This window comes from Bombina bombina, chromosome 2 (assembly GCF_027579735.1).
Source record: "Bombina bombina isolate aBomBom1 chromosome 2, aBomBom1.pri, whole genome shotgun sequence".
Classification (NCBI taxonomy): domain Eukaryota; kingdom Metazoa; phylum Chordata; class Amphibia; order Anura; family Bombinatoridae; genus Bombina; species Bombina bombina.
Window position 1 is genome coordinate 254192502 of NC_069500.1, and position 13734 is coordinate 254206235.

The 13734-nt window shown below is 36.0% G+C and overlaps 1 protein-coding gene across 1 annotated transcript in view; it reads left to right on the top strand.

Moving 5' to 3' along the window:
* PPIP5K2 (diphosphoinositol pentakisphosphate kinase 2) overlaps positions 1–13734 on the top strand; it is a 466186-nt gene that overhangs the window by 357524 nt on the left and 94928 nt on the right. The window contains 2 exon segments of the mRNA XM_053701522.1: positions 2389–2455; positions 5002–5091. Of these exon segments, the coding sequence (XP_053557497.1) occupies positions 2389–2455; positions 5002–5091 (157 nt within the window).

The window sequence follows — 13734 nt, forward strand, 5'->3', positions numbered from 1 at the left end:
GTTAATGTGATGCTATAAAACAATGGTCAGAATATAATTAGTGGCTTTATATGCACTGTGTAATTTAACGATATCTTCTTTGTCTGTCCAAAGAATTGTAAATTTATACTAACTATTATTTCCTGTCTCAAAGTACCCGGTGTATATCTGCATAAACAGTGCTTCTTCCTTAAAGCTTCATTATAAAGTAGTATCAACCTGTTTAAGACACCAGCTTCTCTACAATTCTGTGCTTTTGGACAGTTATTCTCAGATGCTTTTGCATTTTTACATCCTAACGTGACTGGGTAAATCCTGTTTATAGGTTACTTTACTCGATGGTTTACACATATAGGAACAAATGCTTCAGTGTACAGGTACAAAGCTTTAAAGGGACGTCAAACATCTTTTGCTTTTGTGTAAAAAGTGTGCTTTGTCACACACTTCTTATACAGGTGAAAAAAGCAGAATCTGTCACTTAGGTTTTTAAAATGTTGCAAATTTCTAAACCAGACTTTGCATTTTGGCCACACTAGAGAGTTTGGTTAAGCACAGTTTTTACACAAAACAAGGTGTTTACTGTCCATTTAAATTAATGAAAATTTCAGAGCTGCCAACTTGCTCCTTAAAGTGAAGGTAAACTTTGATGAATGAAAGCCTGTTTTTTAAAAATACTATTAAAAACAGGGGCACTTTCATGCATCAAAGTTTAGAAAGCAGCCACTTTGATTAAAAACTTAACTTTGTACTTTTCACAGCGAGAGCAGCTTCCTCCAATCACGGCATGACCTCAGGCAATGACTACCCTGGCAGGAAAGCCGTGATTGGAGGAAGCCGGATTAGTCATTAATGACGTGTGAAGAGAGGATCTCCAGGTGGGGGAAGCTGCTTTGGCTGTGAAAAGTACAAAGGTAAGTTTTTAATCAAAACGGGTGCTTTCTAAACTTTGATGAATGAAAGTGCCCCTGTTTTTAATAGTATTTTTAAAAAACGGGCTTTCATTCACCAAAGTTTACCTTCACTTTAAATTAAGGAAAGATAAAATAAGAACAGCAAGTGGTATATATTTCTGCTCTTCGTAATAATAGAGGTCTTGGAGACAGAAAAAAAATTTGCATTTGCTTTTTCTCTCTTAGGGTATTGCAGTAATGCTGCCTCTTACTACCAAGTAAAATTGATAAGGTCCTATAATGGGTCTACTGAAGTATTTGTACATAGGTACAGTATATGCAGAATAAGTAAAAAGTTAGGCTTTTGGGTATTAGACAGCCCTGATGTATTGTATAGTAAATAACAGCGCACACTCAAGAATGCTTGCAGGCCTATGGGGAAGGGAAAAGTGCTTTAGTGGAAACAAGACAAATAGTGTGTGTATATTTATTACTTGAATATTTTATGGTGGACTTATTTTTTTTTTGAGTATAATGTCCATTTAATAGGAAAAATAATTCCGCAACTTAAAACGGTGACTATGTTTATATCATCTGCAAAACACAATGAAAGGTTATTAATTAGGAATTACATTATTGTTTTTCTTTAATAACTTCATCAATATTTTTAATGTTTAGAGTGCTTCTTTTTGTAACACTGGAACAAAACACACTTTATATTTGTGTTACCAAAGTTTCCAAATTCACTGTGACAAGACAATACAGGAAGGGTGTGTAGAGTTTTCTTTTATTCTTGGAAGGATGACATCTTACCTTGTGCGCCAAGATATTTACAGTTTCTTCTTTTAATATCCATACCCCAGAATAGTTTATTTTATATCCCTGATTTTTTTTAAGATAAAAAAAAAATTAAACAAAAATAAATAACCAGAGCCTGTATCACCCTCCCTTTAAGTTGTCACTGGTTGATGGAAGATAATCTGTTAAACCTGCCCTTTTCCTCCCAAGTAGTTTCACAACTTTCCATTTGCCTGTTTACATGTCTGAAACTACATGGCAGAAAAAGGGATTTTATACACTGGGTACAACATATAAACTCATACTAGGTTCCTCTTTCAGGGCTCATGCATGGATTTGTGTTGGCACATCTTAATACTCCTTTCTTCAACTCTCCTTTTTGAATTTCTTTCCAAACAGGTGCAGTTTAAAAGTATTTAATTGATTTACCAACAGAATTTATTTTTTATTAATTGTTTACATTTTCTTTATCTATAGCTTGTGTTCCGTTCTCTTGTGGTTTGCTTGCGTCATCACATTGCCTCAGGATTTTATCTATGACGTCGACTCCTTTCCAAATGAGACTTTTGCATGCTGTCTTGCAACTTTTTTCCACCACTAACTTGCATTATGTATCAAATTAACATTTATATATCTTGGCCAGACTCCTGAATTAGGTTTCACGTCCTTATTAATAACTTTATTTCTCTAGTTTATCTTTTTGTTGTATCTTTACTTCCAGGTATTGTCAGATAACAATAGTCATTTGAGATCAGCTAGACTCTTGGAACAAAAGCACAGTGGTTTAGGTAAGTATGTTCAATCAAGTGCTTTATTGCTAAGTATTTTCAAAGCAAAATTTGTGCACGCTAACGGTTTACTTCAGCAGTGCAGCTATTATCATCCTTTTCAATTTACGAAGCTTTACAAAGCATGGCAAAATAATAATCTGATAAAGAAAAGTGCCTACTGATTCAAAATGACAATCTGCTGTGCCTTTGAGGGTCTGCAATTGGTAGTTATGACAAGACTATATCCACTGCTTTTTATATGTAACATTTTTAATTTCTTTATATTATTTACTGGCATTATTACTTAGTTAACAAGCTGAAGAAGCAAATCATTTTACGCATTTCTAACTGAGCAAGTCAAAATTAAGTTAATGGGTGTTGGTTTTTTACTTTTAATAGCTTTGTCTTGTGATTTATGGTGGTTTGTGTTAGAATCCCATTTTGCTAGTGAATACTGGTTTTTCTGTTTTGCAGCCACACATTAATATGTATACAAGTTTTAAAAATTCTTTTAATGATTTTGAATCACTTGACTGACTCTGACAGCCAAAGGGATATTCTAGTCCAAACTATAGTGTACATAATTTCAGTTTTGAGTAGGACGATTTTAACAGTACACATTTTTATTAGAAATGCTTCTAGCTATCATCATTTTACTGTGCACAGAATGCATGTAGTATATATCAACATGCTTGTGCACCCACATCCAGTCACCGCTCCTGCTCAGCCACTAGTAATACGCATCACTGGCTGTACCTATGTGGAAATGTGCTCCTTATGTCCTGTGCTCAGTAAAAGCTGTTATTAAAACAGTTAAAACTTTTCATTTTTGCTAATACACGTGTACTGCAAAATCCTTCCAATCAAACGTGCATATTCATTTTTATTGTAATGCCCACTTAAAGAAAAAAAGGAAATCTTTGCCAAGGCCGGCTTTATATTTTTTGTTCTTCAATCTCCTAACCATGTAACATTGTACACTTAACATACAAGGGCTCTGTTTCTTTTTGTTGACCAATATAAAGACATATAGTTTGTCATTCACAAAATATCTGCATGCAAAATGAATGAGCACTTTCTGCATGTAGTGTCTACAGGTCACGTTTTTGGTGTTGCTGTTTAACCTTTTTGTTCAAGGTGTTGGGGCTTTTGTCCATTTTGTAACATTTCATATATTTTTGGTTTTTACAATATAGGTCACATTTCCCTATAGAATTATGTTTACTTGCCACCATAATTATTTTTATTATTTTCATAGATCTAGGGAAATATGTTTCCCAATATATAAACCATTTTGTTTTTCCTTGGTTACCTTAAGTATGGATTCTTGTTATTTTGGTTTATGCAATTCATGTAATTTGAATATTCAAACATTATTTCTGTTTTTTTATGCCAGATCATCTCTCTTCATTGGGCATGATGAGAAATTCTGTGCCACCTTCTGTTTTCTGTTTGCTACCTTGTATATTTAGTATAAAGTTTGTGCTTTTCTAAAGTCTATATAACATTCCATTCTAGATTTAACAGAATCCTTTTTAATATTCCTCTAAACATGAAAGGTAGAATCACAGTTTACTTATTGTGTATTGATTAGCTGATGTCAAACATGTAAATACCGTACAAAAGCATACTTGGGAAACCACTTTCAAAGACCCTTAAAATAATGTGTTTAGATTGTACAAACTTAAAATTGTTCTATTGGCGTTAGTAATGAAATGATTTTCCTTACTCGGCACTTGGATGTAGTAGTCTTATTGCGTAATAAATGCCACTTAAAGGGACTTGAAACCCAAAAAATTTCTTTCATGATTTAGATTGAGAATACCATTTTAAATAACTTTATACTTTACTTCTATTATTTAATTTGCTTCATTCTCTTGCTATTCTATGCTGAAAGGTTTATCTAGAAAAGCTCAGAAGCAGCAAAGAACCTAGGTTCTATCTGCTTATTGGTGGCTGCATATATATACCGATTGTCATTGGCTCACCCATGTGTTTAGTTCGAAACCAGTAGTGCATTGCTGTTCATTCAATAAATGATACCAAGCGAATAAAGCAAATTTGATAGTGGAAGTAAATTGCAAAGTTGTTTAAAATTGTAAGTTCTACCTAAATAATGTAAGACAAATTTTGGATTTCATGTCCCTTTAAGCCCATTAAAAGGACATTGTTTTTTTTTTTTCTTCTCTATTTAAAAAAGAAATAAATTGTGTTTTTGTCTAGAATAAATCTAGGTTTTCTTGTCATACTTGCAGGGGTGTGTCCCTCTCCACCAATAAAGCACAAGCAGTTGTCTGTATCAGCCAGTAATGTCAAGTAGAAAGTACAAAACAATACTACAGTATTTACAAGTAAACTCATTTTACGTACATTTTTTTGAGGATATATGTATTTTTTTTTATTTTTTTTTTTTATTCTATGAAATGTGAGACAATATCTTCACCTGTGAAGCACATGTTAGATCTCCAAAACTACACTCCTTTTAAATAGAAACCCTTTTCCCCCCATGTACGTGCACACACTTTCCATAATGCCAGGTCACACTTGGATATGTCTCCCTGCAGCCGGCCACTCACAGAAAAAAGAAACAAGAAAATCTTCTCATTCTGGGAAGTGTAAAATCAGACGTCAGTATTGGAGCTCTGTGTTAAGAGGTAAGGAATATATGTGTATTCCATCCTCCCTGCAGCTCGGTAGATTAGAACAGCTTTTCATTTATTGGTCGCTATCTACATTAAAACCAGCTTTGCTTTAGATTATGCCTTAAATGGATATTAAACTACTGTGCACAACTACAAAAGAATAGTAACTATTTTCCGTGTTGTTCCAGTTCATCATGCTCCTGCCGCTCTTTTCAAATCAGTCCTGTTTTAATAGCTTAAAAGTTGGCAGATACTGAAGCTCCGCCTCTTCATACTGGGCAACGCCATACTGGAGCACAGGTATTCTCATACCCGTTGACAGAAGTAGTGTGCATTTACATATCAATGAGGTTGTCAACTTTTTTGACAACTGTATAAAGTGCTTCCGGTTAGGGGGCATGATACAGAGCAGGAGCTTTACATTTTTGCAGTGCCTGCATTGATCAATATAGTGCTCACGGCTTTTGCAAATGTATATTGTGTAACTGCACTGTGTTAAAAACACATTGTATCATGCACACTAACTCCAAGCAAATGATACTACTGTCAAAATTGGTCAATATCCTTGTGAGTGTTCACTGCGTCTGTCACAGGCTGTGAGAATACCTGAGCTCCTAGATGGCGGCACCCAGTATTTAGAGGCGGAACTTTTGGATCTGGCACCTTTAATCTATTAATAAAGGAGGACTCCTGAGCTACAGGAACAGGGGGAAATAGCATAGTGAGTAGTTATTACTCTTTTGTAGTTGTGCACAGCAGTTTAATGTTCCTTTAAATTGGATCCTCCTAACAAATTTTCTAAAATATTTCTTTCTTGCATCAATTGGATATGAACGATGGCAAAAGGCGCTTATCTTTTAAACATTATATTCTCAATGTTTTAAAATGCAGAAGCCAAAGTTGCCTCCTGTGCTTTCTTCTGCCACGGAAAAATATATCTGGATGTGGCCATGCTGGCTACTTATTTAAAAGGGATACCAAACCCAATTTTTTTTCTTTCATGATTCAGATAGAGCAAAATTTTAATCAACTTTCTAATTTACTCCTATTATCAATTTTTCTTATTTCTCTTGGTATCTTTATTTGAAAAAGGTTAGGAGGCGGCCCATTTTTGGTTCTGCACCCTGGGTAGCGCTTGCTGATTGGTGGCTGCATTTAGCCACCAATTAGCAAGCACAGCCCAGGTGCATCTTAATCATAAAAGCTTCATCCTGTCTTCCTTATCCCCTTAATTGATTGTGTTGTTCTCATGTAGGGACTTAAGGGACATTTCCGGTCAAATTTGAAATGAACTTTAGATGAATTACATCTTTGAATAGAAAAATGTTTGCAATATACATGTATTGACAAAAATGCTTCCAGTAAAAGTTCTGTTTTAGTGTTAGCATTTGCCCCTGCCATGTGAAGTATAGCTAGATATTCTCAGTGCACCAACATTTTAAATACTGCAGCTGCTCAGAGCCAGAGAGGCTTGTTGTCGTGTCAGCAGTGAGGCAAATTGAGATGATACAAGTACTGTGTCTAAAATGCTGGTGCACAGAGCATACTTTTGTACACTCTTTAAAAAGTAATACCGTTTAATGGAAGCATTTTTGCTAATACATGTATATTGCCAAAATGCTTTTATTCAATACTGAAATGCATCTGTGTACATTACAATGTTGGCTGAAATATCCCTTTAAAGTTCACTTTAAGGGACATTAAACCCAAATGATTCAGATAGAGCATGCAATTTTAAGCAACTTTCTAATTTACTCCTATTATCATTTTTTCTTCGTTCTCTTGCTCTCTTTATATAAAAAGCTTTAATGTAAAGCTTAAAAGCCGGCCCATTTTTCGTTCAAAACCTGGGGTTATGCTTGCTTATTGGTTTGCTAAATGTAGCCACCAATAAGCATGGCCTATCCAGGTGCTGAACCTAAAATGGGTTGGCTCCCAAACTTTTAAATTATTGCTTTTTAAATAAAGATAGCAAGAAAATAAAGAATGTGAAAGAGAAGTAAGAAAGTAAACCTTTTATTGATCTTGTTTCTATGCAGCCTAAAATAGAATTCAAAATATAATTCAAAATACGAGGATCCATGGTTGCAATGCCAGTAATTGCAATAGATTAGAAATAGTCTCTTGATTTGCTGGTAAAACTGCTTTAGTGTAGCAGATACTTTCTCATTTTATTATCAGTTATGTAGTTGTTTTTGTAGCTTTAAGTTGCAATAGTTTAAACGTATGTCTTATTTCAAAAACCATTTGATTGTTTTAAAATATGTTCAGGAAATATAATGCTGTCCAAATATATACAGTTTGTCCTAAAGCTTAAAAACATGTAGTTATCACTTCTGTCAAAATGTTTGTTTTCTAAAAATACACGTAAAGAGACACTTATCACTTTGAGAGTATAGTATAATGCTAATATAAAATGCTTAAAGGGACATGAAACCCAGATTTCCATCTAATACGAGTCCACGGCTTCATTCATTACTTGTGGGAAATACAGAACCTGGCCACCAGGAGTGAGGCAAAGACACCCCAGCCAAAGGCTTAAATACCTCCCCCACTCCCCTCATCCCTCAGTAATTCTTTGCCTTTCGTCAAAGGAGGATGGCAGAGTATTGTCTGAAGATTTCGGAGTAGTCTCTTATGGAGGGTGGTACTCTTCGGAATGCGACTGGAGTTTTAAGTAGTCTTGTCAGCCTTTCAGTGAGAGCATTGACAATGTTAGGGTCTGGAGATGCAGGTAGAGTCTTTCTGCGAAACCATCCAGACTCGTGTTAACAGCTCCTTAAGCAATTAGTGTTGACGAGTTTCACTGCCTGCTTTCTTCACTCAAGTCTATATCAGGAGTGATGCTACACACTGTCAAACTTTGAGAGGCCGTGTTCCTGTTCCACGACGTTGATTCTGGTAAGATTGTTTCATTTTTTATATCTGTAATGATAATGCAAGAAGGACAGTGTGACTCCTTTATCTATATAGAATCAAGTGATTATTGAACAGGGGGGGGATGTATACATGATTGTTTTTTATTGTGTTTTTTGGCTGCGACATGTGTGAGATGTGGCTCTGGCAATGTGGAACAGTCAGGTTTTTTCTTCCTTGATTACGGCACAAGCCTGTTTAGTTGGTGCACTTTTTTCCTGGCTGCGGGGCAGTCCTGCACGGTACTCCTTGTGACAGGTGTGACCTCTTTCTGTTCCTTTTTCTGACCGTCTGTTGCAGGAGAAGAAAACTAGTTTCTCTGTGGTCCTGGGTCATAGGAGGTGGTGAGTGCCCCGGCCATAGGAAGTATAAAGGTGCCATTTACTTTTTTCTGTAGTCCTTATTAAAGCGCAAGCTATGGAGGACTCTGATATGTTAGAGGGTACTCCCTCTCTACCTAAATCAATGCCTGTGTTTATTGTGAGGAGGTTTCGGTATACCCGCCTGCTCAACTATGTTCCACATGCCTCAATAAAATAGTAATATTTAAAAGAAATAAGATGTTTAGTACCACTGAGCCGTCCACCTCTGAGGTGTCTCCGTCCCGTGAGTTGCGTTCCCTACATTCCCCAGTGCACTTCTAATCCTCCTGCGGAGGGACCACGTTTGCCGCCAGATTTTGCTGAACAGTTGCAAACAGCGGTATCCTGCGGTTATTAGTGCTTTACCTCGCCCGCCAGGCGCAAGTCCTTCCAGGGGTCATCTACTCCATTGGATGTATCTGAGACTAGATTATCCGCTGATGCTGTGCTTCGAGCCTTGAAATTCTATCTTCAGGCTATGAAGGATTTCAGACAAACTTCAGCTTTCTTGTCTATTCGGGGAAGAAGGCTTCTTCTACTTCCCTATCTTTTTGGCTGAGGAGCATGTAGTTGGGTTTATGAGACAGCGGGTCATAAGTCTCCTTAGAGGGTTACGGCTCACTCAACTAGAGCTGTGGCTTCTTCTTGGCCTTTAAGAATGAGAAATTCACAGACTGCTTGGGTGGCTTCCAATTTCTGAAGATGTATAATGCTTGTGATACTACCCTGTCCTAGGGTCCCACAAATAGCGGAATATCACAAAGTTGAAAATGCAAATAGCAAGAGTTGCCCCACTCATCAGTGTAAAGGAAGGTTTACCGCTTTAGGATAAAGCACCTGAGTCATGGAAGTCAGTATAATATATATGTATAATACTTCCATGACTCAGGTGCTTTATCCTAAAGCGGTAAACCTTCCTTTATACTGATGAGTGGGGACACTTCTTGCTATTTGCATTTTCAACTTTGTGATATTCCGCTATTTGTGGGATCCTAGGACAGGGTAGTATCACAAGCATTATACATCTTTTATATTCAGAAATTGGAAGCCACCAAGCAGTCTGTGAATTGTATTTTATTTATCTCCAGAGAGGCTTCTTTTTCTGAATACATTTTACCTGCTTCATCATTTGTTAATTACTATGGCTGCATATAATGACAAGGGCAGGAGGGAGAGATTGAACAACTGTTCAGACGCACAGACACAGATCACAACAAGCTAGGAACTGGGAACTTTATATTCTAACAAAGAGAAAATTCATGTCAAAGAACTAAAACTCTGGTGGGACATTGAATTTCTGAACATTATCTAGAAGAAAAGAAAATCCCGAGGGGATTAAGAATGAAGAAATTTCCAGCTTTTCATAAAGATTTCCCAGAATTCATGATTTCATGGAATGAGTCCCTGACTGAATGTTCTCTTATATTAATGGAAAAATTGGTTAAATTCAAAAAGGAACAAAGAGAAGGTATTCTAACAGAAATTGAAAAGTTTGGATAAAGAACTTGAAAAATTTAAAGAGGATGAGAAAATTTGACCCTTTCAGAAGCAATTAGAAGAAACTCTGGACAAGCTAAATACTGAGCTATCTGATACCAAATATAGAAAAATATGAGACGGATTGCAAAGGATTATGATCTGCGCATAGGTTACAGCTGGAACACTGAGAGGAGAGCTAAGAAGAAGTCTTCTGATAAAAAAGAAGGTCAGCAATAACAAAAATAAAAAAAAAGTGACATTCTCTAGCTTCGAAAGTACAGCTGGTTTGAGTGACACTAGTTCAACAACTACTTCAACTTCAACTATGCCTAGCAACATTACACCAACAAACCTCTACACCCATTAGAACATCCCCGGATGCAGACGTATTACTGGGAGCTAGATCAAAAAACGGGATGGAATACACAGATCAGCCTAAAAAGGAAAAACCAAAGGGAATCAAGAGGAGACCCCGCATATAGGGGGCGCAACACCGAGATATCCAAGCCGTACTGCACAGTGGAAGAAAAAGAACAACAAGGGAGGCAAATAATCAACCTATCTTCTAGGACTCTAGTACAAGAGTGAAATCTCTGTGTTGTCAAAAGGACTGGGGTTCTCACCTTCCAAGGACTTTGACTGTTTGATACAATCTTAGACCTTAATAGTTTTGTTTGCAAAATTACTCTTACAAAACATTTCAAGAATCTTAATGCTGTAGATTTAACCTGTGACTCACGAAGTGACACACAGGTCTTGAATGACAATTGTGACTTTGCAGACCTTTGTGATATCGTGTCGCTTTGTGAGTTACAGGGGGATAACGCTGCTACCAAGCCAGCATTAGTCAACAATCTATCAAAGAAGTCTAAAAAAAGTACTTTCTATCCTGTACATGCACGTAATGATACAATAGAATTGTTCCACTCAGTTCTAGAACAAGATTTAATTCATCTGTCAGAAAAAATCAAAAAAGATGATATGCTCGGTAAAAATAAGAGCAACAATCTAAGCAAAAAAGAAGCATTTGCGCTTAATAAATTGAAAAATTATAGTGATATTGTTATTGTTGACTCTGACAAGGGAGGTTCTATTGTAATTCTGAATCAAACAGACTATCTCAAAGAAGCCTATAGACAACTAGGGGACTCTAATACATATAAAAAACTTTCAATCCCACATCCAAATTTCAGCATGAATTTAAACATCTATTGGATGCGGGGGGTGGAAAGTTCAGTACTTACAAACAAAACTAGCGATTACATCTTTGTAGAACATCCTAGAGTACCAGTAATAAAATACTTACCTAAAGTACATAAGTCCCTTGTTGATCCACCAGGGAGACCAATAATCTCTGCTATTGGCTTCCTTGGGGGAGAAATTAGGGCAATGGGTTGATGCACAGCTACAACCGATAGTACAATCCTTGCCAGGTTTCTTGAGAGATACCAAGCACTTATTGAGACTAGTTCATGACTTCCAATGGAAGAAGGAATATATATTTGTTACTATAGATGCAGTGTCTCTTTATTCCTGCATCCCCACTCCATTGGAATTAATGCTACTAGGACCATTCTGAAGAGGGTACTCTGGATACAATACGGAACTAATTGAATTATTCTACAAGCAATAGATTTTCTTTTAAATCGTAACTTTTTCATTTTCAATGAGATTTTTTCTTACAGCTCAGAGGCACAGCGATGGATGGGAGGCGAAATTTGCCCCCTCGATATGCAAATTTTTATCATTGCAAATTTTGAGCTTATGAGAATCTTCAGTGATACTAATATTTTTAGAAATAACATCAAATTTTACACAAGGTATATTGATGATATTCTATTAATTTGGGGAGGTACTGTTGAAGAGCTAGGTGAATTTGTGAAAAGTTTGAACTACAATGAGGAGAATTTGAAATTCACATATAATACTTCAGATAACAGTATACCATACCTTGATGTATTAATTAAACATTCTGGACAACAAGTAGTCACTGAGGTTTATAGGAAAGAAATCACTGGAGAAACAATACTAAGAGCAGATTCGCTGCATCCTAAGGCACCTCAAAAGAGGATCCCTAAAGGTCAATACATTCGGCTTAGATGAAACTGCACTAGTTTACATGATTTTTGGATACATGCTAATGATTTAACCTGTAGATTAGTGTATAGGGTTACAAGCTGGAGGAATTAAAAGAAATATCCCTACTGGTATCTAGCTTTGAAAGAGATAATTTATTGAGGGATAAAAACCGGAGAGATCAAACATATCAGAATTGCCCAACAAAGAGGTATTAATTTTATCACGAAATCAGTAGGCAATATGATGAAATTTGTAATATCATTAAAAGGAGAATGCCCCTCTTAGAAAGAGATGTTGACTTAATCTCGATATCTAAACATAGAAACATAGATATTGACGGCAGATAAGAGCCATAGGCCCAGCAAGTCTGCCCGACCTTACCTAACAGTATAAACCTTATCTAGTTCGTAGGATAGCCCTATGCTTGTCCCATGCATTTTTAAATGTAACTTTATCTCACGTAAATCTGACACTATAGGAGACAGAGTTAGAAAACATTTCAGCTCTAATGTGTCTTCCAATATTTGAAAAAGCCGAATTGGCTAAGTAAGGATCCGGGTTTTTACAAATGTGGGGGCAGACCATGTAAAAGTTGTAATTACGCTTTAATAGGAGACAGTTTCACCTCCACTAACACTGGAAAAACCTATAGAATTAAGGAATGTTTAAACTGTAATTCTATTTTTTGTTATCTATCTTATAACTTGCACCTTCTGTAATTTTCAATATACAGGCCTCACTTCAGGAAGTCTTAAAGATAGAATTAGGGAGCACCTCTTATCAATAGAGTGCAGATATTCCTTAAAACCCCAGTTGCAAAACATTTTTTCATACATCAGAATAGATTAGATCATTTTAAATTTCAGGGTATAGAACAAGATATCCCTGGGAGTGAGAGGATGGTGATAGATATGAAGCCCTAAGTAGGAAGGAAAATATTTTGGATACACACATTGAAAACAGGTTTTCCATTAGGAATAAATAAAATAAGTGATGTAAAGTTATTTGATAGGTGAACAGTATTATAGGTGCTTTGGTTGTACCCTTAGGTAACACTGTACTTGACCCTTCAAATTGCAGTACTTCATATTGCTATTTATTTGTTTCATTATACATAGCTCAGCTAGCTCACACTTGGTGTCGATCTAAACTTGTTGATATTTTACATTTTGAGATCACAAATAAATTGCTTGCCTTCCATATTTCCTTTTGAATTGAGAGGTCTTAGCCTAATATGTTTTTACATTGCTATAAAGTGTGCTATTATTTGCATTTATCTTATATATAATGTTGTTTGCGCTTTATTTTACTTTGTTCACTGTAATTCTTATTGTGCTTATTTCCTCATATTTTTTAAATCAAAATATCCATTATGAGTATTGATACATTATATGTATGCCAGTTCCAGCTTTGTTAAAAATTCATTAATTATTTTAAATATGTCTTTTTTTTAGCAATGTTTTAGACAGAGTTAGATTGTGGTATTTAACATATGAGCTACGATTCAAGTTAATTAATAGTTAACCTGTAGCTTTACCTTGTGATTGGCTATACCGGCAACTTACCTCTGATTAAAGCAGCTGCTGGAGGCTTAGTCTTTAGCTCTGATGAAACTGCCAGTAAGGCAGGAAACGCGTCAGCTGTGGACTCTGTGATCTGTGCTGTTAACGTTTTTAATGCAAGTATAATAATTGACTTTTAACATTGATTTCTCTTGTTAAGTGTGTTTCAGTCCACGGGTCATCCATTACTTATGGGATATATTCTCCCTTCCCAACAGAAGTTGCAAGAGGATCACCCAAGCAGAGCTGCTATATAG